Source organism: Muscardinus avellanarius (genome assembly GCF_963383645.1).
Source record: "Muscardinus avellanarius genome assembly, chromosome: 16".
In the NCBI taxonomy this organism is placed as follows: domain Eukaryota; kingdom Metazoa; phylum Chordata; class Mammalia; order Rodentia; family Gliridae; genus Muscardinus; species Muscardinus avellanarius.
In genome coordinates this window covers 33,846,118-33,870,281 of record NC_137802.1, presented here as the reverse complement: position 1 = coordinate 33,870,281, position 24,164 = coordinate 33,846,118, and the positions used below count along the sequence as shown (strand labels likewise).

At 43.5% G+C, this 24,164-nt stretch overlaps 1 protein-coding gene across 1 annotated transcript in view; it reads left to right on the top strand.

The window, feature by feature from the left end:
• Positions 1–18,291, top strand: part of USP32 (ubiquitin specific peptidase 32) — a gene marked incomplete at both ends in the record, with an annotated part of 179,685 nt that extends 161,394 nt beyond the window's left edge. The window contains 7 exons of the mRNA XM_080712815.1: positions 1,193–1,279; positions 2,702–2,822; positions 11,749–11,940; positions 13,227–13,515; positions 15,851–16,272; positions 16,771–16,863; positions 18,118–18,291. Of these exons, the coding sequence (XP_080568941.1) occupies positions 1,193–1,279; positions 2,702–2,822; positions 11,749–11,940; positions 13,227–13,515; positions 15,851–16,272; positions 16,771–16,863; positions 18,118–18,291 (1,378 nt within the window). The remainder of the gene's footprint in view (positions 1–1,192; positions 1,280–2,701; positions 2,823–11,748; positions 11,941–13,226; positions 13,516–15,850; positions 16,273–16,770; positions 16,864–18,117) is intronic.
• Between the last annotated feature and the right edge of the window lie 5,873 nt (positions 18,292–24,164).

Genomic DNA, 24,164 nt, shown 5'->3' with positions numbered 1-24,164 from the left:
TCTGGGGTTATAGCTCAGAGGTAGAATGCAAATGAATAAGTAAATAAATAGGGCTTGGGTATAGCTTGGCGATGAAATGCCCCTGGGTTCAATCTCCAGTCCTCCTCCAAAAATAAAAGAAGACACTCCAAGAATAGTTTATAGCAGCCAGGTGTGGTGGCGCCCAGGTGTGGTGGCGCATGCTTGTAATCCCAGCATTCGGGAGGCTGAGACAGGAGAATCATGGTTCGCAGACAGCCTCAGCTACTTAGCGAGGCACTTTGCAACTCAGTGAGACCCTGTTTCAAAATAAATAATAAAAAATAAGGCTGGGGGTGTAGCTTAGAGGTAGAATGCCCCTGGGTCCCATCTCCATTACTGTAATAAATAAATAAATAGACTAAAAAATAGGGCTGGGTGTGTAGCTCAGAGGTACAATGCCCCTGGGTTACATCCCTAGTACTGCAAAAAAAAAAAAAAAAAAAGAATAGTATATAGCTATAACTTTGAGTAGTTAAGGCAGGGAGTAGGAGATAGCTAACGTATGCTACTAAAAGATTCCCACTTGATTAAAGAAAGCTTCTGAATATATAGCCTTCTGTGATGTGGCAGTGTTTTTATCATGGAAAGGTGTAATTCATGGGAAAGTGTAGTTGTTTTAGTTTAATATGAATTAAATTCTTTAGTAAAATTAGATCTGAAGCCGGGAGTGGTGGCGTACGCTTGTAATCCCAGTGCTTGGGAGGCTGAGACAGGAGGATCACACAGGTTCAAAGCCAGCCTCAGCTACTTAGTGAGGCTCTCAGCTACTTAGTGAGACCCTGTTTCCAAATGAACTATAAAATAAGTCTGGGAGTATAGCCCAGAGGTAGAAATGCCCCTGGATTCTACCCCCAGTACCACCAAAATAAAAAATTAGACCTAAAGGATAATTGGTATTTTTTCGTGATTAGCTTGTAAAATTTTCATGGACCACATAGACTCTCTTAGAGACATCTGGCAATCTAGTGTCTATACTTTTCTGTAAGCAGAGATGTAGCTTCTGTGGCTGCAGCTGATAGAATAGGATAATCATCAGTGAGCTCTCGGCATGAGCATATGTTGTGGCAAGTGCCCCTTCGTAGGATTTATTTTAAGGGATGATGGAAAGGACTCAGATCTCAAACCAGAAATGCTTCTTAGACTTTTTGGTTTATGTTCTCTTCTATTTCAGTGATGACAGTATGGGCTACCAATATCCTTTCACTCTACGAGTTGTGCAGAAAGATGGGAACTCCTGTGCTTGGTGTCCATGGTACAGGTAAAGTGACCTGCCTAAGAAAATCTTTAGTAGAATTGCAGCCTCAGATATTATTATACTTTTTTCATAAGATTTTCAGTCTTGAGAAGTAATAGCAAAATAATGAAAAGCTTGAAATAAATTTAAGAATTGCCAGGCCTGGTGGAACACGCTTGTAATCCCAGCATTCAGAAGGCTGAGACTGGAGGATCACGGTTTGCTGACAGCCTCAGCTACTTAGTGAGGTTCTCCGCAACTTAGTGAGACCCTGTTTCAAAATAAAGAATTAAAAAAAAAAAAATAGGGCAGGGGGTGTAGCTCGGAGGTTGAATGCCCCTGGGTTCCATCCCCAGACCCGGGAAAAAAAAGAACTGTTCATTCATCTCTTCCTTGTGAATTTCCTTTTGAATTTTAGCTGGTATTAGAAACTTTACAGTACATACCAAATGGATAACTTATTAACTTATGCTCAACATTTATTTATTATTAAGCTTTTTTTTTTTTTTTTTTTTTTACCAACTCTTACTGTTTCCCAGGTCTCAAACTCCTGTGCTCAGATGTTCTTCCTACCTCAGCCTTCTGAGTACTGGGACAACAGGGAAGCACCACTACATCCAGCTAAATTTTCTTGTCCTTAAAAACATAATTTGATTATTCATCCTGCTGATGTTGGGGAGTTGATGAGTCACTACTGTTAGAGCAGGAACAGTATCTGACAATACTGAAGTCAACTTTTAGAGAACTATAATCGATGTAGCAATTCAGTCTGATAGACATTAGAACCACAGCTTTGTCATGTCCTTTTCCCTCTACAGATTTTTTTTTTTTTATTTTTTTGTACTGGGGTTCCTGGAAGCCCTTCTACCTCCAGGCTACACTCCCAGACCTACTTTTTATATTTTTATTTGGAAACAGGGTCGCTTAAGCCAGCGCGGCTGGCTTCGAACCTGCGTGATCCTCCTTTCTCCGCCTCCCAAGCTCGGGGAATTACAAGCGTGCGCCACCACGCCCGGCTTCTACAGATTTTTTAATACATTTACCTAACATTCCATTTTACAAACACAGAGATAGGTATTGTTTTACTAGATAAGTTGACCTACCTCAGAACATTAAATAACTGAATGTAGAATTTCCTTCAATCTGTATCTTCACAAATAGAAAATTCCCATATAATTTATTTGATATTATCCTCATACATTAATGTCTGTTAACAAATGTTTATCAAGTGCTTTATAAAGCCAAAGACTTGAGACTTGATAGGATCCCTGAATAATAATTATTAGTAGATATTACTATACTTATCAAAGTCTGCAGTTAGAATCCTATGGCAAATTTAAAGCCAAGAGGAATGGAGAAAAATAAAAGGAAGAATATTTCTGATTTATAAACATTTTGATCCCTTTATAATTATTTCTTTCTCTGTGGGTCTTTTTACCCTTTTAGATTTTGCAGAGGTTGTAAAATTGATTGTGGAGAAGACAGAGCTTTCATCGGAAATGCCTATATTGCCGTGGATTGGGACCCCACAGCCCTTCACCTCCGCTATCAAACGTCACAGGAAAGAGTAAGTGCTTAGAGCCACCATCGATGCTGGTTTGGGGTTTCTTGTTTGTTTGGGGGTTTTTGGTGGTTTGGGGGTTTTTTTGTTTTGTTATACTTTTTTATATTGGGGATTGAACTCAAGGGCATTCTACCTTTAAGCTACACCCCCAGCCCTATTTTTATGTTTTATTTTGAAACAGTCTCACTAAGTTGCAGAGGGCCTCACAAGGTTGCCGAGGCTAGCCACAAACCTGTAATCCTCCTGTCTCAGCCTCCCAAGTACTGGGATTACAAGCATGCTCCACCATACCTGGTTTAAATGGTGATTTTTATGGGAAAATTTTTCACAGTTTAACTATCCTGACAATTTAAAACAACCTGAGAAAAAATCATTAGCATTCTTTGTGGCACTTAACACAAATTTGCTTAGGATTTTTTGTTTTCCAATTTTGGTATCAGTTGGTATTGGGGATTAAATTTCAAAAATATCATTGATAAGTAAATATTGGAGTAAAACTCAGTATAATTAGAAGTTTTCTCTGAATGTCATACACCAGTAAATATCTATCAGCCCAGAACCGTAGCCTTTGATAATCAGCATAATTACTTAGCTCACATACGTCCTGGGGTTATAGCTACCTATTTTATTTTTATTTTTATTTTTATTTTTTTTTTGGTGGTGATACTGGGGTTCCTGGAAACCCCTTCTACCTCTGGGTTACACTCCCAGACCTATTTTTGTGTTTTTATTTGGAAACAGGGTATCTTAAGCCCGTGCGGCTGGCTTCGAACCTGTGCAATCCTCCTGTCTCCGCCTCCCAAGCGCGGGGATTACAAGCGTGCGCCACCACGCCCGGCATAGCTACCTTTAATGGGTATAGTGCTCATAAAAATTAGACATAGGAGCCAGGCGTGGTGGTGCACGCTTGTAATCCCAGCATTTGGGAGGCTAAGACTGGAGGATCTCGGTTCGCAGACAGCCTCAGCTACTTAGTGTGGCCCTCTGCAACTTAGTGAAACCCTGTTTTGAAATAAAGAATAAAATATAGGGCAGGAAGTGTGGCTCAGAGGTCAAATGCCCCTGGGTTCCATCCCCAGACCCGCAAAAAAAAAAAAAAAAAAAAAAAATGGACATAGGATTGAGATGTTTCAAGACTGGATACCTAAGTGTCTCTAGTAGTTCCTCTACTGCCACTTTCTGACTAGTGCAATTTTTTTGCTTTTGAAAAGGTTATTAACTAAGCCAGGCGTGGTGGTGCACGTTTGTAATTCCATCATTTGGGAGGTTGAGACAGGAGGATGGTGGTTCTCAGACAGCCTCAACTACTTAGTGAGGCCCTCTGCAACTCAATGAGACCCTGTTTCAAAATAAAGAATAGCCAGGCATGGTGGCGCACACTTGTAATCCCAGCATTCGGAAGGCTGAGACTGGAGGATCACAGTTCATGGACAGCCTCAGATTCTTAGTGAGGCCCTTTGCAACTCAGTGAGACCCTGTTTCAAAATAAAGAATAAAAAATAGGGCAGGGGATGTAGCTCGGAGGTAGAATGTCCCTGGGTTCCATCCCCAGCACCCCCCCCCCAAAAAAAAAGAATAAAGAATAAAGAAAAGGAAAAAGAGGTAGGACTAGTGGTGTAGCTTGGGGGTAGAATGCCCCTTCGTTCCATCCCCAGTACTGAAAAAAAGAGTTAATAACTGGGGTATTATGGCACATGCCTATAATTCCAGTACTTGGGAGGCTGAGACAGGAGGATCTCAGGTTGAGGCCAAACTCAGCAACTTAATGAAGCCCTCATAACTTAGTGAGATCCTGTTTTATTTTATTTTATTTTATTTTATTTTATTTTATTTTATTTTATTTTGGTGGTGGTACAAGAGATCCTGTTTTAAAATAAAACATAAAATAGGTCTAGGGATGTAGATCAGAGTTAGAATGTACTTGGGTTAAATCCCCATTAGCACGTGCGCGTGCGCACACACACCAAAAAAAACTTACTTAAGAATACTTAAGAGCCAGGCGTGGTGGTGCATGCTTGTAATCCCAGCATTTGGAGGGTGAGACCGGAGGGTCGTGGTTTGCAGACAGCCTGGCTTTGTTGCTTTTACTTCTCCATCTGATTCCTAACCCACTTTGTCCCATAGTCCTAGATGTGGAGCACCTGTAAAAACATAAATAAGGCTGGGCATGGCAGCATACTTGTAATCCCAGCATTCGGGAGGCAGAGACTGGAGGATCAAGGTTCACAGACAGCCTCAGCTACTTAACGAGGCCCTTCACAACTCAGTGAGACCGTGGGGTTGTTTTTTGGTTTTTGTTTTTGTTGTACTTGGGGTGGAACCAGGGGCTTTTCTACCTCCGGGCTATACTTCCAGACCTATTTTATATTTTATTTGGAAACATGGTCTTACTAAGTTGCTGAGAACCTCATTAAGTAGCTGAGGCTGGCTTTGAACCTGTGCAATCCTCCAGTCTCAGCCTCCCAAGTGCTGGGATTACATACGTGTGTCACCACACCCAGCAGGAGAGACCCTGTTTCAAAAAATAAAAATACTAAAAAATAGGGCTGGGGGTGTAGCTCAGAGGTACAATGTCCCTGTGTTCCATCCCTAGTACTGCAAAAAAAAGAAAAAAAAGAAAAAATTATTAAATAGTGCTAGGTGTGGTGGTTCACACTTGTAATCCCAACATTTGGGAGACTGAGATAGGAGGATCATGGTTCACCGCCAGTCTCAGCTACTTAGTGAGGCCCTTTGCAACTCAGTGAGTCCCTGTTTCAAAATAAAGAACAAAAACCCAGGCGTGGTGGCGCACACTTGTAATCCCCACGCTTGGGAGGCGGAGACAGGAGGATCACACAGGTTCAAAGCCATCCGCACTGGCTTAAGAGACCCTGTTTCCAAATAAAAAAGTATAAAATAGGTCTGGGAGTGTAGCCCGGAAGTAGAAGGGTTTCCAGGAATCCCAGTACCACAAAACAAAAAAAAGAATAAAAAGTAGGGCTGAGGGTGTCGTCGGAGGTAAAATGTCCCTGGGTTCCATCCCCAGTACCACAGAGAGAGAGAGAGAGGGAGAGGGAGAGGGAGAGAGAGAAACAGAATCAAAGGAGTTTAAGTCACATGAGGCATTGTAGTAGGTTTTGCATTCATATGGCTCTTGATTGTTGAAATTTTCTCTCTCTCTCTCTCTCTCTCTCTCTCTCTCTCTCTCTCTCTCTCTCTCTCTCTCTCTCTTTTCTTTATTTGGTGGTACTGTGGTTCCTGGAAGCCCTTCTACCTCTGGGCTACACTCCCAGACCTATTTTTTGTGTTTTTATTTGGAAACAGGGTCTCTTAAGCCAGCACGGCTGGCTTCAAACCTGTGTGATCCTCCTGTCTCCGCCTCCCAAGCGTGGGGATTACAAGCATGCGCCACCACGCCCGGCTAGAACATTTATTTTATTTCTAAAAGCATTCTCTTGGCCTGGCATGGTGGTGTACACTTGTAATCCCAACACTTGGGAGGCTGAGACAGGAAGATGGCACAGGTTCAAAGCCAGCCTCAGCTACTTAGTGAGGCTCTCAGCAACTTAGTAAGACCATGTTTCCAAATAAAGTATAAAATAGGTCTGAGAGTATAGCCTGGAGGTAGGAAAAACCCCTGAATTCCACCCTCAGTACCATAAATAAATAATAAATAAAAGCATTTTTTATTTTATTTATTTATTTTTGCGGTCTGGGGATGAACCCAGGGGCACTCTACCTCTGAGAGCCTAAAAGCATTCTCTTTAAATGAGTTAGTAATTGACTTTTCTGTCTTTGCTGTTGGGGAATGGGGAAATTACCAATTCAAGATCTAGTTTCCTATTTGGATACCTAAACATGCCTCCACATGCCCTGAGATTCCTGGCAGCTCTTTCTTTTTCTTTTTCTGCTTTTTTTTTTTTTTTTTTTTTTTTTTTGTACTGGGGATTGAACCCAGGGTCATTCTACCTCTGAGCTATGCCTTCAGCCCTATTTTATTTTTATTTCAAAATAGGATCTCACTAAGTTGCTGAGGCTAGCCTCGAACCTGTGATCCTCCTGTCTCAGCCTCCCAAGTACTGGGATTACAAGCATGTGCCACCACGCCCAGCTCTCCTTGACAGCTCTTTCTAGCCAGAGACAAGTATAACTTGTGGATGCTTGCCAAATGAAAGATCAGTGGACTAAAAGCTAAAGAAAGAAAAGCTGAAGAGAAGTTGATGTTCCAGGTCATACTCATGTAGCAAGGTAAATCGGTAGCTTTAGCATGCTTCCTTTGAAGAGAGAAAAATTTAGCAAATGATAAAAAGATTCTTAAATCTTTATCAGCACAAAATCTGACATTATTATTCTGAGCAGTCTTTTCTAGCAAAGATTAAAAATTATTTGGCTTTGTAAACCTCTTCCCCTTTTTAACCAGCTCAGTGTGAAATCCACAAAGCTCTAGAGGACATCCTCTTTAGAGGAAGAAGGGACCTGTTAAATCTCACCCACTGTCACTTTCAGTGATGCACTTAAGATACCATGGAAACAGGAGCTATTGTGATACTCTGCATTGCTAAGAGTTGGACGCATGAGTAATCTGGGCTCTTCCTACATTTGGTTTCTACATGTGCTTGGAGAGTCACGTAGACACAGGCGATGTCTTGGTCAAAATTAAGTTTACTGCCCATCTGTTTTATATTTTTTATTTTATTTTTTGTGGTACTGGGGATGGAACCCAGAGGCATTCTTTCTCCTAGCTACATACCCAGCCCTATTTTTTATTTTTTTTTAAACAGGGTCTCACTGAGTTGCAAAGGGCCTCACTAAGTAGTGTCTGAGGCTGTCCGTGAACCACAATCCTCCTGTCTCAGCATCCCAAATTCTGGGATTACAAGTGTGCGCCACCATGCCTGGCTGTTTTATATTTTTTATTCCAATGATTTCCCTTTTAGGAATTTATTCTAGGAAAAATAGAATACTCTGTCTATCATATAGCTTGTGTGTGTGTGTGTGTGTGTGTGTGTGTGTGTGTGTGTGTGTGTGTGTTGCTAAGGATTGAACACAGTGACATTCTACCTCTGAGCCTTACACCCAGCACTATTTTATTTTTAGTTTTGAAACAAGATCTCACTAAGTTACTGAGAGCATCTCTTAAGTTGCTGAGACTAGCTTCAAACCTGCAATCCTCCTTCCTCAGCCTCCCATGTACTGGGAGTACAGGTGTGCACCACCATACCTGACTCCACATTTATTTTTGTATGTGTGTGATACAGGGATTGAACCTAGATGAATTCTACCTTCAAGCTACACCTCCAACCCTATTTTTTATTCTTTATCTTGAAACAGGGTCTCCTTAAGTTCTGAAGGACCTCACAAATTGCTGAGGCTGACCGCGAACCTGCGATCCTCCTGTCTCAGCCTCCTAAGTACTGGGATTACAGGTGTGCGCCATCACGCCCAGCTCCCACATATGTTTTTAATTAGCCTTCCTCCCCGACTCCTATACTCTGTGTTCCACAGGGAATATAGTCAATAAAAGTTAACATTCTTCACTAGTATACAGGATGTTTTGTAGTCATTTGTCATTGGCCATAAAATATCCTTGGTAGAGAGACTAGAACTAGAGATAATATTTAACTGATTATGAGAAGAGAGCATAGGTTTTTTGTTTGTTTTGTTTTTTTTTTGTGTGTGTGTGTGTGTGGTACTGGGGTTCCTGGAAACCCTTGTACCTCCGGGATACACCCCCAGACCTATTTTTTATATTTTTTTATTTGGAAACAGGGTCTCTTAAGCCAGCGCAGCTGGCTTCGAACCTGCGCCATCCTCCTGTCTCCGCCTCCCAAGTGTGGGGATTACAAGCGTGCCCACCACGCCCGGCCCAGCCGTAGTTGTGTTTGATGCATTTTTTCTACTCAGGCCAACAACAATGATACAGCATGTTCCTCTTTCCCGTTAAGTGACCAGCTCAAAGATACTGAGAATATCATTACTACAGAATTTGTGATCAAAAAAGCAGTAAGCCAAAGTCGAGCCTGATTTCCCTTTTTAAAACATAAGTTCTGCTTTTTTTTGCTTTTTTTTTTTTTTTTTTTTTTTCTTGGTACTGGGGATTGAACCCGGGGCATTCTACCTCCAGGCTACACCCCCAGCCCTAGTTTTTATTCTTTATTTTGAAACAGGTCTCGCTAAATTGCAGAGGGCCTAAGTAGCTGAGGCTGTCTGCGAACCTGCCATCTCCTGTCTCAGCCTCCCGAATGTTGGGATTACAAGCGAATGAATGTTGGGATTACAATCTTGTGCCACCACGCCATCACACCCTGCGAAGTTCCGCTTTTTAAATTACTTCTTTAGACCAGATGTGATGCAGTGTAATTGCATTATCAACTCCAGCCTTGATAGTTTATTGGGCATTTCATAACCTTGAGACCCCATTGTCTTCTCCTGAAGGGAAATAGTCTCAACTGAAAACCTAATCTAAACTGAGTGGCCTCAGGTGAATCTGTAATCCAAGCGCCCAGGGTTTCCCCCATGAGATTCACCTCTGGGAGGGAGGGGCAGCAAGTGGGTAAGTGATGTGCTTGACCTTTACCAGAAAGAGAGGCCATCTTGTTGGACTTGTACCACAGGCTCTGCTCCTCATGCAGCCATCACAGCCCTGATGCTTCTCCCACCTCCCCGCCCGCCATAGAGGCACACTGAAGGACTCAGCTCTGTGCCTCCCGTGACTTGCTGGGCAATAGCTAGGAATAGAAAGGGAAAAGCCTCATTTTACTATTGCATTCCAGGTCCTACCCACGCCACCCCCAACACACTGGCCCTTTTTGCTCTCCTTTCTTATATTTTACCTCCTTTTTGCTCCTGCTGGTTAACAGGACCCCAGAGTTGGGTGCAGGCATTAAAGGTCTTCTCAAGAAAAGCAGTGCTCTTTTTCATTTGGGTTGGTTTGGTTTGGTACTGGGAATTGAATCCAGGGTATTCTACCTCAAGCTATTCCCCAGCCTTTTTTAGTTCTTGTTTGGAAAGTGTCTTGCTAGGTTGCTGGGAGTCTCACTACGTTGCTGAGGCTGTCCTCAAACCTGCCATCTCCCGTTTCAGCCTCCCAAGTGCTGGGATTAAACGGCCTGGCAGCAGCATGCTCTTTTATGCTTGCTCTTCCTTTTGTTGCCATCTCAGAGGAAAAGGTCCCATAGGGCTAGGGCTGCTGCTTAGTGCTGTGCAGTGTCATATAGTGCTTGCCTGGTGGGTGGGAGGCCCTGGATTTGACTCCCAGTACTCAAAAGATGGCTCCCCAGAAGAGGCAAGAGACAGATGACGATACACATGGCATTCTGATAAGTCTGTGACATGGTATCGGCATGCAAAGGGGATGTCTCCTATTGGGTTTAATGCCTAGATGTTTGGTATGTGTTTTTGTCAGTTTGAAGCATTCAGTTTGTTTTTGTGTGTGTGTGTTTTGTTTTGTTTTTGGTGGTACTGGGGATGGAACCAAGGGGCTTCTTACCTCTGGGCTATACTCCCAGACCTATTTTTATATTTTACTTGGAAACAGGGTTTCATTAATTTGCTGAGAGCCTCACTAAGTAGCTGAGACTGGCTTCGAACCTGTGTGATCCTCTTGTCTCAGCCTCCCAAGTACTGGTATTACAAGCATGAGCCACCATGCCCAGATCCATTTGGAAAATTTTCAAGAAAAACTTTGGGCCGGCCATAGTGACACATGCTTGTAATCCTAGCATTCGGGAGGCTGAGACTGGAGGACATCCTCAGCTACTTAGTGAGGCCATTTGCAACTCAGACCCTATTTTAACAATAAAAAGACTTTAAAAAAAAAAAAAAAGGAAAAACTTTAGTTATATAAGTAGAAGCCCCCCCACCCCCGGTAATGAGGATGGAACTTAAGGGTATTATGCCTCTGAGCTACACTCTCAGCCCTATTTTTTAGTTTGTTTGTTTGTTTGTTTATTTATTTATTTATTTATTTATTTATTTATTTATTTGGTGGTTTGGTGCTACTGGGGTTCCTGGAAGCCCTTCTACCTCCGAGCTACACTCCCAGGCCTATTTTATATGTTTATTTGGAAACAGGGTCTCCTAAGCCAGCGCTCGAAACAGCCGGCTTCAAACCGGCTTCAAACCTGCGCGATCCTCCTGTCTCTGCCTCCCAAGCGGGGATTACAAGCGTGCGCCACCACGCCCGGCTAGTCTTTTTATTTTTGAAACAGAGTCTCAATGAGTTACAAAGGGCCTCTCTAAGTAGCTGAAGCTGTCCACAAACCACAGTTCTCTGGTCCCAGCTTCCTGAATGCTGAGTGTGCCACCACACCCAGCTTTGGTCATATAAGTAGAAGTTTTACCCAGGATGTTACTGGTATTATATTAATGAATGAATGTGTAGATGCTAGATGCTATATTTGCTCAGACTCTAGAATAAGAGCGGTCAAAGGGTGACGCAGATCTAGGTGACTTTGTGGTGGGGTGGGGGTGTTGGGGATTGAATCCAGGTGCACTCTCTGAGCTGTATCCCAGCCCTTTTTTTTTTTTTTTTTTTTTTTTTTTGTGTGTGTGTGTGTGTGTGTGTGTAACAGTCTCTTTAAATTGCCCAGGCTGCCTTGAATTTGGGACCCTTCTGCCTAATCTCCTGAGGAATTGAGATTACAGCAGGCACTAATGCTGGGCCCAACTGAGTGATCATCTTAGTTGTCCTCCCTGAAGCCAGGCATGGTGATGCACACTTGTAATCCCAGTACTTGGGAGGCTGAGACAGGAGGATTGCAGGTTCAAGGCCAGCCTTAGCTACTTAGACCCTACACAACTTAGACCCTTTTTCATAATAAAGAATAAACAAAAGGGCTGGGGGTATAGCTCAGAGGCAGAATGTCCCTGGGTTCAATCCTTAATATCGCATCATAATAATAATAATTCCTCCTGCAACTCATTGGTCCTGCTCCTCTCCTTGCAGGTTGTAGATGAGCACGAGAGTGTGGAGCAGAGTCGACGAGCACAGGCTGAACCCATCAACCTGGACAGTTGTCTCCGTGCTTTCACCAGTGAGGAGGAACTTGGGGAAAATGAGATGTACTACTGTTCTAAGTGCAAGACTCACTGCTTGGCAACCAAGAAGCTGGATCTGTGGAGGCTTCCCCCCATCCTGGTATGTCAGCCCTGCCTCTGCCAGGGCAGGAGTCTGGGAGAAAGAAGCCATAGGATAAGACCTGTCCTGTAGGAGCAGGATCAGTACAGGACCACAGGTTCACAGCCAGCATTAGCAACTTAGTGAGGCTCTCGGCAACTTAATGAGACCCTATTTCCAAATAAAAAAATGAAATAGACCTAGAGGTGTAGCTCAGAGGTAGAATGCCCCTAGGTCCAATCTTCAGTACCACATACACACACAAATAAGTAAATAAATAATAAAAAGGGCTGGGAATATAGCTTGGAAGTAGAATGCCTCTGAGTTCAATCCCCAGTACCACCAAAAAAAAAATCATAGATTTTTAATGTCAAGTTTGATGAATTTTGGCAGTTTTTTTTTTTTTTTTTCAATACTGGGGATGGAACCCAGGAGCATTCTACCTCTGCACTACACCTGCAGCCCTATTTTTTATTTTGTTTTGTTTTGTTTTGGTGGTACTGGGGGTGGAACCCAGAGGCTTTCTACCTCCGGGCTATACTCCCAGACCTTTTTTATATTTTATTTGGAAACAGGGTCTCACTAAGTTGCTGAGAGCCTCACTAAGTAGCTGAGCTGGCTTCGAACCTGTGCGATCCTCCTGTCTCCCTATTTTTTATTTTGAAACAGGGTTTCACTAAGTTGTGGAGGGCCTCACTTAATTAGCTGAGGCTGACCGCAAACCTGAGATCCTCCTGTCTCAACCTCTCACATACAAACATGCACCATCACACCTGGCTGAAAATGTATTGTTAAGGTCTTTAAGGAATCATGAAGCTGGGTGTAATGGTGCATGCCTGTAACCCCAGTGCTTGAGAAGCTGAGACAGAAGAATTGAAGATTCGAGGCTAGCCTCAGCAGTTTAGCAAGGCCCTTAGCAACCTAGTGAGACTCTGTTGTAAAATAAAAAGGGCTGAGGATGTAACTCAGCGGTAGGACCCCACTGGGTTCAATTTCCAGCATCCATCCATCTCCATCTCTCTCTCTCTCTCTCTCTCTCTCTCTCTCTCTCTCTCTCTCTCTCTCTCTCTCTCTCGCACGCACACACCACACAATAATAATAACAAGAAACAGCAGCTGCCGCTGCCACCACTGCTACCACTGCTGTCACCGCCGCCAGGTATGGTGGCAAATGCAATAATAATAATGAATAATATGTTATGTTATATATTCTTGAACATTTGTATGCATTCAACCCTTTTTTCAAATGAAAATTTTGTGACTCAAGAACCCTTTAATACAGATGTTCCCTACCTTTTCTTCTCCAGATAATTCACCTCAAACGATTCCAGTTTGTAAATGGTCGATGGATAAAATCACAGAAAATTGTTAAATTTCCTCGTGAAAATTTTGACCCTAGTGCATTTTTGGTACCAAGAGACCCGGCTCTGTGCCATCGTAAGCCACTCACACCGCAGGGGGATGACATCTGTGAGCCAAGGGCTGCAGCAGGAGAAGTGAAGAAGGCAGATTGCCAGAGCTCTGCAGGGGAAGAAGGTGTGCTGCTGAGCAAGAGCCCGTCCTCACTCAGCGCCAATGCCGCAGGCAGCCCTAAAGGTGAGCGTCTGTACTGAGCAAGTGGCTGGATTTGATAGTTTCTCATCTATAAAATGGAGCTAATAGCTCGTTCACATTGTGAGGATTTGAAATACCGGGCACAGTGGCACACACCTATAATCCTAGTATTTGGGAGGCTGAGACAGGAAGATTGCAGGTTTGCAGCCAGCCTCAGCAAGTAGTGAGACTCTCATCAACCTAGCGAAACCCTGTTTCAAAATAAAAATAAAAAATAGGGCTGGAGATGTAGCTCAGAGGTAGAATGCCCCTGGGTTTCATTCCCAATAACACAAAAAAATAATAATAATGTGTGACACACTTTACATATATCTGATATATGATAAATGTAGTTGTTACCTTTGTTCCCTTACAGCAGAAGTTTTAAAAATGCAATCTGGAAAATCTATAGGAGTCCCTGAGATCTCTCTCAAGGAGGTCTCAAGGATCAAAGCAGTTTTCTTAAAAATATTATACTTAGAGCTGGGCATGTTGGTGCATGCTTGTAATCAGAGCATTTGGGAGGCTGAGACAGGAAGATTGCCAGTCAAGGACAGCCTCAGCTACTTAGTGAGGCCCTTTGCAACTCAGTAAGACCCTATTTTAAAATAAAGAATAAAAATGGGCTGGAGATATAGCTCGGAGGTAGAATGCCTCTGGGTTCCATCCCCAGTACTGCAATATATATTATACATAAACTAGGTGTGGTGTTGCACACTTGTAATCTCAGTACTTAGAAGGCTGAGGCAAGAGGATTGAAAGTTAAAGGGCCAGCCTCAGCTACTTAGTGAGGCCCTCCACAACTAAATGAGACCCAGTTTCAAAATAAAGAATAAAAAATAGGGCTGGGGGTGTAGTTTGGGGGTAGAATGCCCCTGGGTTCCATCCCCAGTTCCACTTTTTAAAAATTAATTAATTAATTAAATTCCTCAGTCTTATTTTCTAATATGGGAAACACTAAAAGAAAAAATATACATAAAATTCTAGAGGTCCCCAGTAATTTGTGTGTGTGTGTGTGTGTGTGTGTGTGTGTGTGTGTGTGTGTGTCTGCAGATTTTTTATTCTTTATTTTTAAACAGGGTCTCACTGAGTTGCAGAGGGCCTCACTAAGTCGCTGAGGCTGTCTGCAAACTGTAATCCTCCGGTCTCAGCCTCCCGAATGCTGGGATTACAAGTGTGCACCACCACGCTTGGCTTTTTGTCTCATTTTACAAAGGAGAAAGGATATGTTTATAAAACTTTATAGTCTATGTAATTCCAGCACTTGGGAGGCTGAAACCTCATTCACAGGTTTGAGGACAGCCTCAAAACCCTCTTGCAAAACAAGAAATAAAAATAATTTGGGTAGCCGGGCGTGGAGGCGCATGCTTGTCATCCCGCACTTGGGAGGCTGAGACAGGAGGATCACACGGGTTCAAAGCCAGCCTCAGCTACTCAGTGAGGCTTCCAGCAACTTAGTGAGACCCTGTTTCCAAATAAAATATAAAAAGGTCTGGAAGTATAGCCCGGAGGTAGAAAGCCTCTGGGTTCCACCCCCAGTACCACCAAAAAAAAAAATTATTTGGGTATGTAGCTCCAAGATAGACTGCCCAGGACTCAATCCCCAGTACCCCCCCCCAAAAAAAACCGTATACCTCCATAGTCTAATAATTACATTGTTCTGAACTGAATGTGACATAAATCATCCTTCTATTTTATACATCCCAGCAATGTATTCATTTTCAGGATGTTGCTACCTACCTTATTTGCTGTATAATAGTAAAAAGTAGCCAAGCCAGGCGCAGTGGTGCACGATTGTAATCCCATTACTTACAAGACTGAGACAGGTGGATCAAAGGTCTAGGCCAGCCCCAGCAATTTAGTGAAGTCCCTCAGTAATGTAGTGAGACTATTTCAAAATAAAAAAGTAAGGCTGGGCGTGGTAGCACATGCTTGTAATTCCGGCATTTGGGAGGCGAGACAGGAGGATCGCCAGACTCAGCTACTACTCAGTGGGACCCTTTGCAACTCAGTGAGACCCTGTTTCAAAGTAAAGAATAAAAAATGGGCTGGAGGTGTAGCTCAGAGGCAGAATGCCCTTGGGTTCCACCCCCAGTACCAAAATAAATAAATAAATAAGTAAATAAGAATAAAAATAGGTCTGGAGGTGTAGCTTGGAGGTAGAATGTCCCTGAGTTCAACCCCTAGTACTAAAAAACAAAAAGTGAGTAGCCAGTTAGGACTCCCTATCTTTACCTGTACGTGTACATTTGTGAAGCTGGCTTCAAAGTGGGCATTTGGTGTCTGACTTACCTCCTGGCATTTGGATTTATAAACCTTTTCCCCTCTCCTTTCACAGGTTCGCCTTCTTCATCAAGAAAAAGTGGAGCTAGCTGTCCTTCTAGCAAAAATAGCAGCCCAAACAGCAGCCCACGGACTTTGGGGAGGAGCAAAGGGAGGCTCCGGCTGCCTCAGATTGGCAGCAAAAATAAATTGTCAAATAGTAAGGAAAACTTGGATGCCAGCAGAGAGAATGGGGTTGGGCAGATCTGTGAGCTGGCTGATACCCTGAGCCAAGCACACCTGCTGGGAGGCAGCCAGCCTGAGCTGGTCACCCCCCAGGACCACGAGGCTGCCTTGGCCGGTGGGTTCCTTTATGAGCACGAGGTGTGTGGCAATGGCCACAGCAACGGTCAGCTTGGAAACCACAGTGAAGAAGACACCGACGACCAAAGAGAAGACACACGCGCTAAACCTATTTATAATCTGTATGCAATTTCGGTAAGTGGTGGTTGTGTGACTTTCAGCTTTCAAGGAACAGTCTGCAGTTCTCAGTGGTTCCTTCACTTGTCTTCATTCACCTGTCACAAGCACCTCTTCAGGGCCTGTCTCTTCGCTAGGCGTTGGGCTTGATGACAGAGTTAACACTGTCACCGTAGCCTTCCACATAGAATCCGAGAATTGGAAGGTACCCGGGAGACGTCCCTGTAACTAGCATAAGTGGAGTCAGGTCCAAGTTACTCACTCGTGTGTTTCTAAGGGATTTTTTCCTTTCTAAAAAAATAAGTACAAATATAAAATGGTTGTTTATCCACACAAGATTGGGGCTTAAAACATTTGAATTTTGCTTTTGTTTAATTTGTTTTTGGAAAACATTAGATGATTCCATAACATTTTTCTCGCCCATCTGAATGAGTGTTCTCTTGCTCAGGCCCTAGTGCTATGCCCCAGCTGCAGTACTATTAATGCTAATATACCTCCACTCTCTTCTCTCTGCAGTGCCATTCAGGAATTCTGGGTGGGGGCCATTACGTCACTTATGCCAAAAACCCAAACTGCAAGTGGTACTGTTACAATGACAGCAGCTGTAAGGTAAATATTCTCAGTCTTCGAATGAAAGTTACAAACAGGACGTTAACAAATCTGGGGAGCATTTGATAGTAAGACTTTCTCTTGAATAGGCAATAGATATTTCTGTTAGGATCAGTTTAAGATACTGTAAGTAATAAGGAAGCAGAAATGACATGCAGAGAGGGGAATGAAAACTTGGGTGATGAGGGAAATGTGAGAAGGTGTTGGTTAGGTGGGAGTGGTGGCACACACCTATGATCCCAGTCCTTGGGAGACTGATTTCTATAAAGAGCAGGAGGATTGCAGGTTCGAGGCCAGCCTCAGCAATTTAATGAGACCCTGTTTCCAAATAAAAAAATAAGAGTTGAGGGTATAGCTTGGAGGAAAAATGCCTCTAGGTTCAATCTTTTTTACACATAAAAGATATTGAGAGCCAGCCGTCTTGGTACACACTTGTAATCCCAGTACTTGGGAGGCTGAGACAGGAGGATGGCAGGTTTGAGGACAGCCTCAGCTACTTAGTGAGGCCCTCTGCAACTCACTGAGACCCTGTTTCAAAATAAAGAATAAAAAATAGGGCTGGGGATGTAGCTCAGAGTTAGAATGCCCCTGGTTCCATCCCCAGTGCCGTCAAAAAAAAAAAAAAAAAAAATTCAGTCTTTGGGGTTTGAGATTTTTTTGTTTTGTTTTGTTTGTGACACTGAGGGTTACTCCGAGACTAGGGCTTTGTACATGCTAAGCAATCACTGAACCACTGATCTAGACCCCCATCCTCAATCTTTTGAACTATTAGAATTTGAAGGTGGGGAGGTGAGGTCATTTGTTTGACTTGTCTGTGGTTAGAATATTTTTCCAAAGCAAACATTGAAGATAATGGGGCTCATTTTTAGGGCAGGTATAAGGTAGCCAAAATACTATGTTGATTCAAAGTATCAGGTTTAAGAGTAGAGGAGGCTGGTCATTTTTTCCCTGGCATGGATTAAGTGCCGGGCAAGGTGGCGCACACTTGTGATCCCAGTACTTGGGAGGCTGAGACGGGAGAATCACGTAGGTTCGAAGCCAGCCTCAGCTACTTAGTGAGGCTCTCAGCAGCTTAGTGAGAACTGTTTCCAATAAAATATAAAATAGGTGTGGGAGTGTAGCCCGGAGGTAGAAAGCCCCTGGGTTCCACCCCCAGCACCACACACACACACACACACACACACACACACACACACACACACACAACCCACGTAGTGACATTTTTTCTATTAAAGGCTTCTCTTCGCCCTGCAGGAACTCCACCCTGATGAAATCGACACCGATTCTGCCTATATTCTTTTCTACGAGCAGCAGGGGATAGACTATGCACAATTTCTGCCAAAGATAGATGGCAAAAAGATGGCAGACACAAGCAGCATGGACGAAGACTTCGAGTCCGACTACAGAAAGTACTGTGTGCTACAGTAAAGCTACCGCGCTGACTGCTAGGCAGGCTGGTGGTGAGGCGACTCCTCGTAGCTGACATCCGGCAAAAGTGTCACCGAAAGGCAGGCTAAATGTAGTTACTTTACCCCATGACCCCGAAGCACAAAGTAAAAATCCTAATTAGAGTAGCAGTTAACTTGAAGGGTAGTAGTAGCTTTGTTTTGAAGTCTCTCAAGCTTTCTAGTAGAGAACGTCCAGGCAGACTCCACCGTTAGCCTGTGAACAAAAGGGCTCGGCACCAGCCGTCTGGGACCAAAACAAGTGAAACTGCTTGTCCAGATATGAACAAACGTGTAGTGACTGTAGAGTTTACCAGTAATCATAATAAAATACTAAGGAGTTCCTTGGAGTCAAAGTTAAAAAATGACAGTGTCGTCGTGGGACGACATGATATGCTACCTCCTTTTTCCTGAAGTTTTATTCCATTATATTGACAAGATGGAGAAAGCAAGATCATGAAGGTGTGCAAGTGATTCTTACGGGCATGGACGCAGATTTCCAATTTATTTTTTAAGCTGTTTCCCTTCTCTTTCTGTATTTCTTGCTTTTTCTTTTTATGATGGTGTTTGTGTTCGAAACACAATCAGTCGCTGGTAGCAGAGGCATATAGTGGTAAATCTGAAAGGGAGAATCTCTTAAAAACTATGTGCCTTCTACCCAGGGACTTTGTTAGGAGACCCCGTAGAAAGGAAAAGCATCCTGGGAAATCCAGCTAAAATACCCCTCCCAAAAGAGACGTCTTATTTCAGGATACTTGAAGTGTCCTAGAAAATGCATCTCTGTTGTTCGAGTGTGGCGGGGAGTTGCCAGTAATTGCCCCACTTGCCCATCATCCTGCGCGCGTGTTGCGCCAAGAGCTTCTAGGAAGGTGAGTGGTGTAAGAGCTAGGCGGTGTTTCCTATTAGTGGTTGGTTTGTTTCTTTGTTTTGCACTTTAAAAAGAGAGAGAGAATACATGTAACAAACTCGTATTTTAATGGCTCTAAGGGCTACAAACTAACTTGATTGGGGTATTTTCCCCCATCACATTATATTTAAAAACAAAACATAACACATCCCAAATGTTGATAGTTCATAAGTATTTTTAATGAAATCGATGCGTTTAAGAAGTAATGTATTTTGTTTGCACATCCGTTTTTGTTTTATTTTTTAGTATTTGTCTTTTTTTTTTTTTTGCACTAGTCAGCAGGAGTTATGTTTCTTTGCTTTCTTCATTTTTTCCTGATTATTCAAGACTGGAACAAAAGTATACATGTTATTTATTTCCAGTAGCATTTTTTCTGTTGTTTTTTAATATATATTCAAAGGAAATGTTTCATCTTATTTGTGTTCTTTTTAAAAATGTACTTAGACCCTGGGAATTGATTCTCATTTATTTTCAGATTTTATTATCCTCCCTTCCTCATAAGTAGTAAATACCAATGTGATTAAGTATATGTGTCTTGATATCTGAGGCCAGTAACTACCTAGCTCTTTGCGGAGCATTTGGAAAGGTTATCTTAAATAACCTAAGTCGGAATCCTCTTCAGAAGATTATAATTGCAAGTAGGAAGGAAGGGACTAAATAGTAGTCATAAAGTCAGACAAAAAGCATCCTTTAGAGTTTCAGGATTTTCAGTGTATAAAGCCTGTCCATTCCTACCTAGACAGGCTCCATGAAAAAGTGGAAGATTTTAAATAGTTTCATTACAGATTTTTTTATTTATGCAGGTAGCACAATCTACTAATGTTGTTTGATCTGTGTTTGTTATATTGGTTGTAATTAATTTTTTAAATTCATGAGTTAGCAGAAAATTTATTAAATTAACTATTAACTACATTCACCTTGTAAATTTCTGTATAAAACTTGTTGACAATGCACTGACTTTAGAAACATGTACATAAATAGAGTGTAAATAAAATAGTGTTGATGTACTGAAATATGAGCTGTATAAAAAAGTATTGGTAATTGTATATGGAGTGTACCTGTTTATCTGTAACTATTATCCAAACATTAAATACCGTGGATGCCCGTGTGCTGTTTTTCCTTAAACAAGTAAATCCAAAAAGTCAACGTGAGCTTTCTCTTTCTGACCCTGCTTTACTTCTTCTCCTTGAATAATGCCTATCTCACTTGCAGTGTGAACAGATCCCTACAGTTGCTAGGTGAATTCCATCTAAACCTCACCAGCCAGGCGTGGTGGCTCATGCCTGTAATCCTAGTACTTGGGAGGCTAAGACAGGAGGATTGCAAGTTCAGGGACAGCCTCAGCAAGTGGTGAGACTCATTAACCTAGCAAGATACTATTTCAAAATAAAAATAAGCTGGGTGTGGTAGCATACACTTGTAATCCCAGTCATTGAGAAGCTGACACAAGATCACAGGTTCGCGGCCAGCCTCAGCAATTTGTGAGGCCCTCTGCAAGTTAGACTCTGTTTCAAAATGAATAAAATCAGACTGGGGGTATAGCTTGGAGGTAGAATTCCCCCAGGTTTCATCCCCAGGACCACAAAAAATAAATAAATAAAGTAAAGATAAAGCCGGGTGTGGTAATACACGCTTGTAATCCCAGCATTTGGGAGGCTGAGACTGGAGGATTGTGATTCGCAGACAACCTCAGTTACTTAATGAGACCCTGTTTCAAACTAAGAAAAAAATAGGGCAGGGGATGTAGCTCAGAGGTAAAATGCCTCCGGGGTTCCATCCTCAGACCCACCAATGCTCCTGGGTTCAATCTCCAGCACCATAAAATCAAAAAACAAGCCGGGCGTGGTGGCGCACGCTTGTAATCCCCGTGCTTGGGAGGCAGAGACAGGAGGATCGCGCAGGTTCGAAGCCAACCGCCGTGGCTTGAGACCCTGGTTCCAAATTTTAAAAAGTATAAAAATAGGTCTGGGAGTGTAGCCAGAGGTAGAAGGGTTTCCAGGAAGCCCAGGACCACAAAAAAAAAAAAAAAAAAAAAAAAAAAATCACAGCTCACACCCTTTGTTTGTATTTATTTGCCTATTTTAGTACTGAGAATTGAACTCAGGCATTCCACCACTCAGCTGCACCCCCAGCCCTTTATTTGGAAACCATGCCCGGCTCATGTCCCTCTTGAAAGTTTATGAGAAGGCATGGAAGGGGCAGGAGGGCAGAAAGCATGCAGTGAGCTGGAATGGGGGGGGGGCACAATCGTTTTCATGCTGATTAGGAAACGTGAAAAAAACTTTTGAGCAATACCTTGAAATGGCCTTAGGTTTCTAGGGGGCACCGAGAATCTCCCTGGTTGTCTCTGGGATGTTTCCGAGGAGGCAGTTGGTGGTGTTGAGAACACATGAAGGTTGAGAACTGTGAGTTCTTTACCTGTAATAATTTTGACTGACCTGTAAAGTTAGAATATTTAACACTCAGGTTGGGCCGGTCTATACCTACAAATTCCAGTTTTTCAGAGGCTGGGTCAAGAGGATTGCAGGTTTGAGGCAGGCCTCCGCAACTTAGCAAGACCTTTTTTCAAAATAAAAAATAAAAGGGCTGGAGGAGTACTTGATTGAACACTCCTAGGTTCAATTCCCAATCCTGCCCCCGCACCACCAAAAAAAGAATACCTAACATAGAGGTGTCCAAGAAATAATTGAAAGCTGGGCGTGGTGGCGCACGCTTGTAATCCCAGCATTTGAGTGGCTGAGACCTGGAGGATCGCGGTTTGCGGACAGCCTCAGCTACTTAGGCCCTCTGCAACTCAGTGAGACCCTGTTTCAAAAAAGAATAAAATAGGGCAGGGGGTGTAGCTCAGAGGTCAAATGCCCCTGGGTTCCATGGATCCCAGACACCGCAAAAAGAAAAAAAAAAAAAAGCAAAAATAGGGTTGGGAATGTAGCTTGGAGGTAGAACGTCCCTGAGTTCCCTCCCAGTACGGGGTGGGGGTAACTGAAGTATGCAGTTGCATAGTATCTGGTCCTCACAAGAAATGTGACGCCCACTCCCAGAAGACTCCATCCCGTTTTGTAGAGGCTTTGTCGTTTTTAACCCCCTTGCTCTAGCAACACTTTTTTAGCTTTTTTTTTTTTTTTTGGTGCATTGTAGTCATCCATCTTCAAATGGAGTACAAGATGGTAGAAGCGTGCGTGCACACATCCCTCATTTAGCCCTTCCCCACGAGAATACATCACATATGTTGAGTCATCACCCCTGACAGCTTATTTAAGGAAAGGAATAAAGAGAAAGTGAATCCAAAAAAGCATAGAAGTCGTAGAAATGAAGCTCAGCTCCTACAGGACCAGGCTGGGTTCCCAGCTTTTGAAAAAGGAGGCAGCTTGTGGGGATGGCAAAGGCTGTTTGTCGTTTCTGAACGCCCTGGAGGTTGAGCGAGGTCCTTGGCCTCCCCTGTCTGACTGACACAGCATCTCCACCACTTGGTGGCATTGCTTGCTGTGTCCTCACAAGCACCCAGGGATTGTAGCTGGAAGATGATTTCCTCCCCCCCTTTTTTTTTGGGGGGAGGGGTCCTGGGGATTGATTTGTGTGGCACTGTAGATGGAACCCAGGGGCATTCTACCTCTGAGCTACATCCCCAGCCCCAAGGTCTCACTACGTTGTGGAGGGCCTCACTGAGTAGCTGAGGCTGGCCACGAACCTGCAGTCCTCCTGTCTACAGCCTCCCAACTACTGGGAGTACAAGTGTGCGCCCCTGCCCCTGGCCGATCCACACTCTTCCGTGCAGAGAGGTATGCAGCAGGATGCAAGAAAAAAGAAGCCATGTTGGAACCTGCCAAACCTCCCAACCAAGCCAGGCGTGGTGGCGCACTCTTGTGATCCCAGTACTTGGGAGGCTGAGCCAGGAGGATCACAGGTTTGCAGCCAACCTCAGCTACTTAGTGAGATCTTCTGCAACCTAGTGAGACCCTGTTTCAAAGTGAAGAATAAAAAATCGGGCTGGGGGTGTAGCTTGGAGGCAGATGCCCCTGGGTTCCATCGCCAGTACTGGGCAGTGGGGGGGGGGGGGGCTTCCGAACAATGGGAGGAGAGAGAGCAGGAGACAAATGGGGCCTCCAGGAGCAGGTTGGAAATAATGTGTAAGATGAATCCAGCCGTGGAGGAGGATAGGGAAGGATGGGGACCATAGCTAGCTTAAGGCACAGACCATCTAAACTCCCATCTGATTGTCGCTGTGAAAGAAAGTGGGTACCGGTGTTGACCAAATCTCCCTCCACTCTGTAAAGGTGAGTCAGAAGTCCAGATACCAAAACATCAGTTTAGAAACATTGGTCATTCGGCCGGGCATGGTGGCGCACACTTGTAATCCCAGTACTTGGGAGGCTGAGACAGGAGGATCACAAAGGTTCAAAGCCAAACTCGGCTACTTAGGTTCTCAGCAATGTAGTGAGACTCAGCTCCAGTAATTACTTTTTTTTAGTGGAACTGGGAATTGATACTCAGGGCATTCTACCTCCAGGCTACACCCCCAGCCCTATTTAATGTTTTTTTGTGGAGGGGGTCTGGGGGTGGAACTCAGGGGCATTCGACCTCCGATCTATACCTCCTGCCCTATTTCTTATTCTTTATTTTGAAACCGGGTCTCACTGAGTTGCAGAGGGCCTCACTAAGTAGCTGAGGCTGTCCACGAACCGCGATCCTCCGGTCTCAGCCTCCCGAATGCTGGGATTACACGCGTGCACCACCACGCCCGGCTATGTTTATTTTTGAAACGGTCTCACTAGGAGAATGAGAGTTTCACTACTTGCTGAGGCTGGCTGCAACCTGTGATCCTCCTGTCTCCGTCTCCCAAGTACTGGAATTAGAAGCGTGCGCCACCACACCTGGTTTTTTGTGGGTTTTTTTTTTTAATTCTTATTAAAGTATTAAAAGTGTGTGCCACCATGCCCAGCTTATAGTAA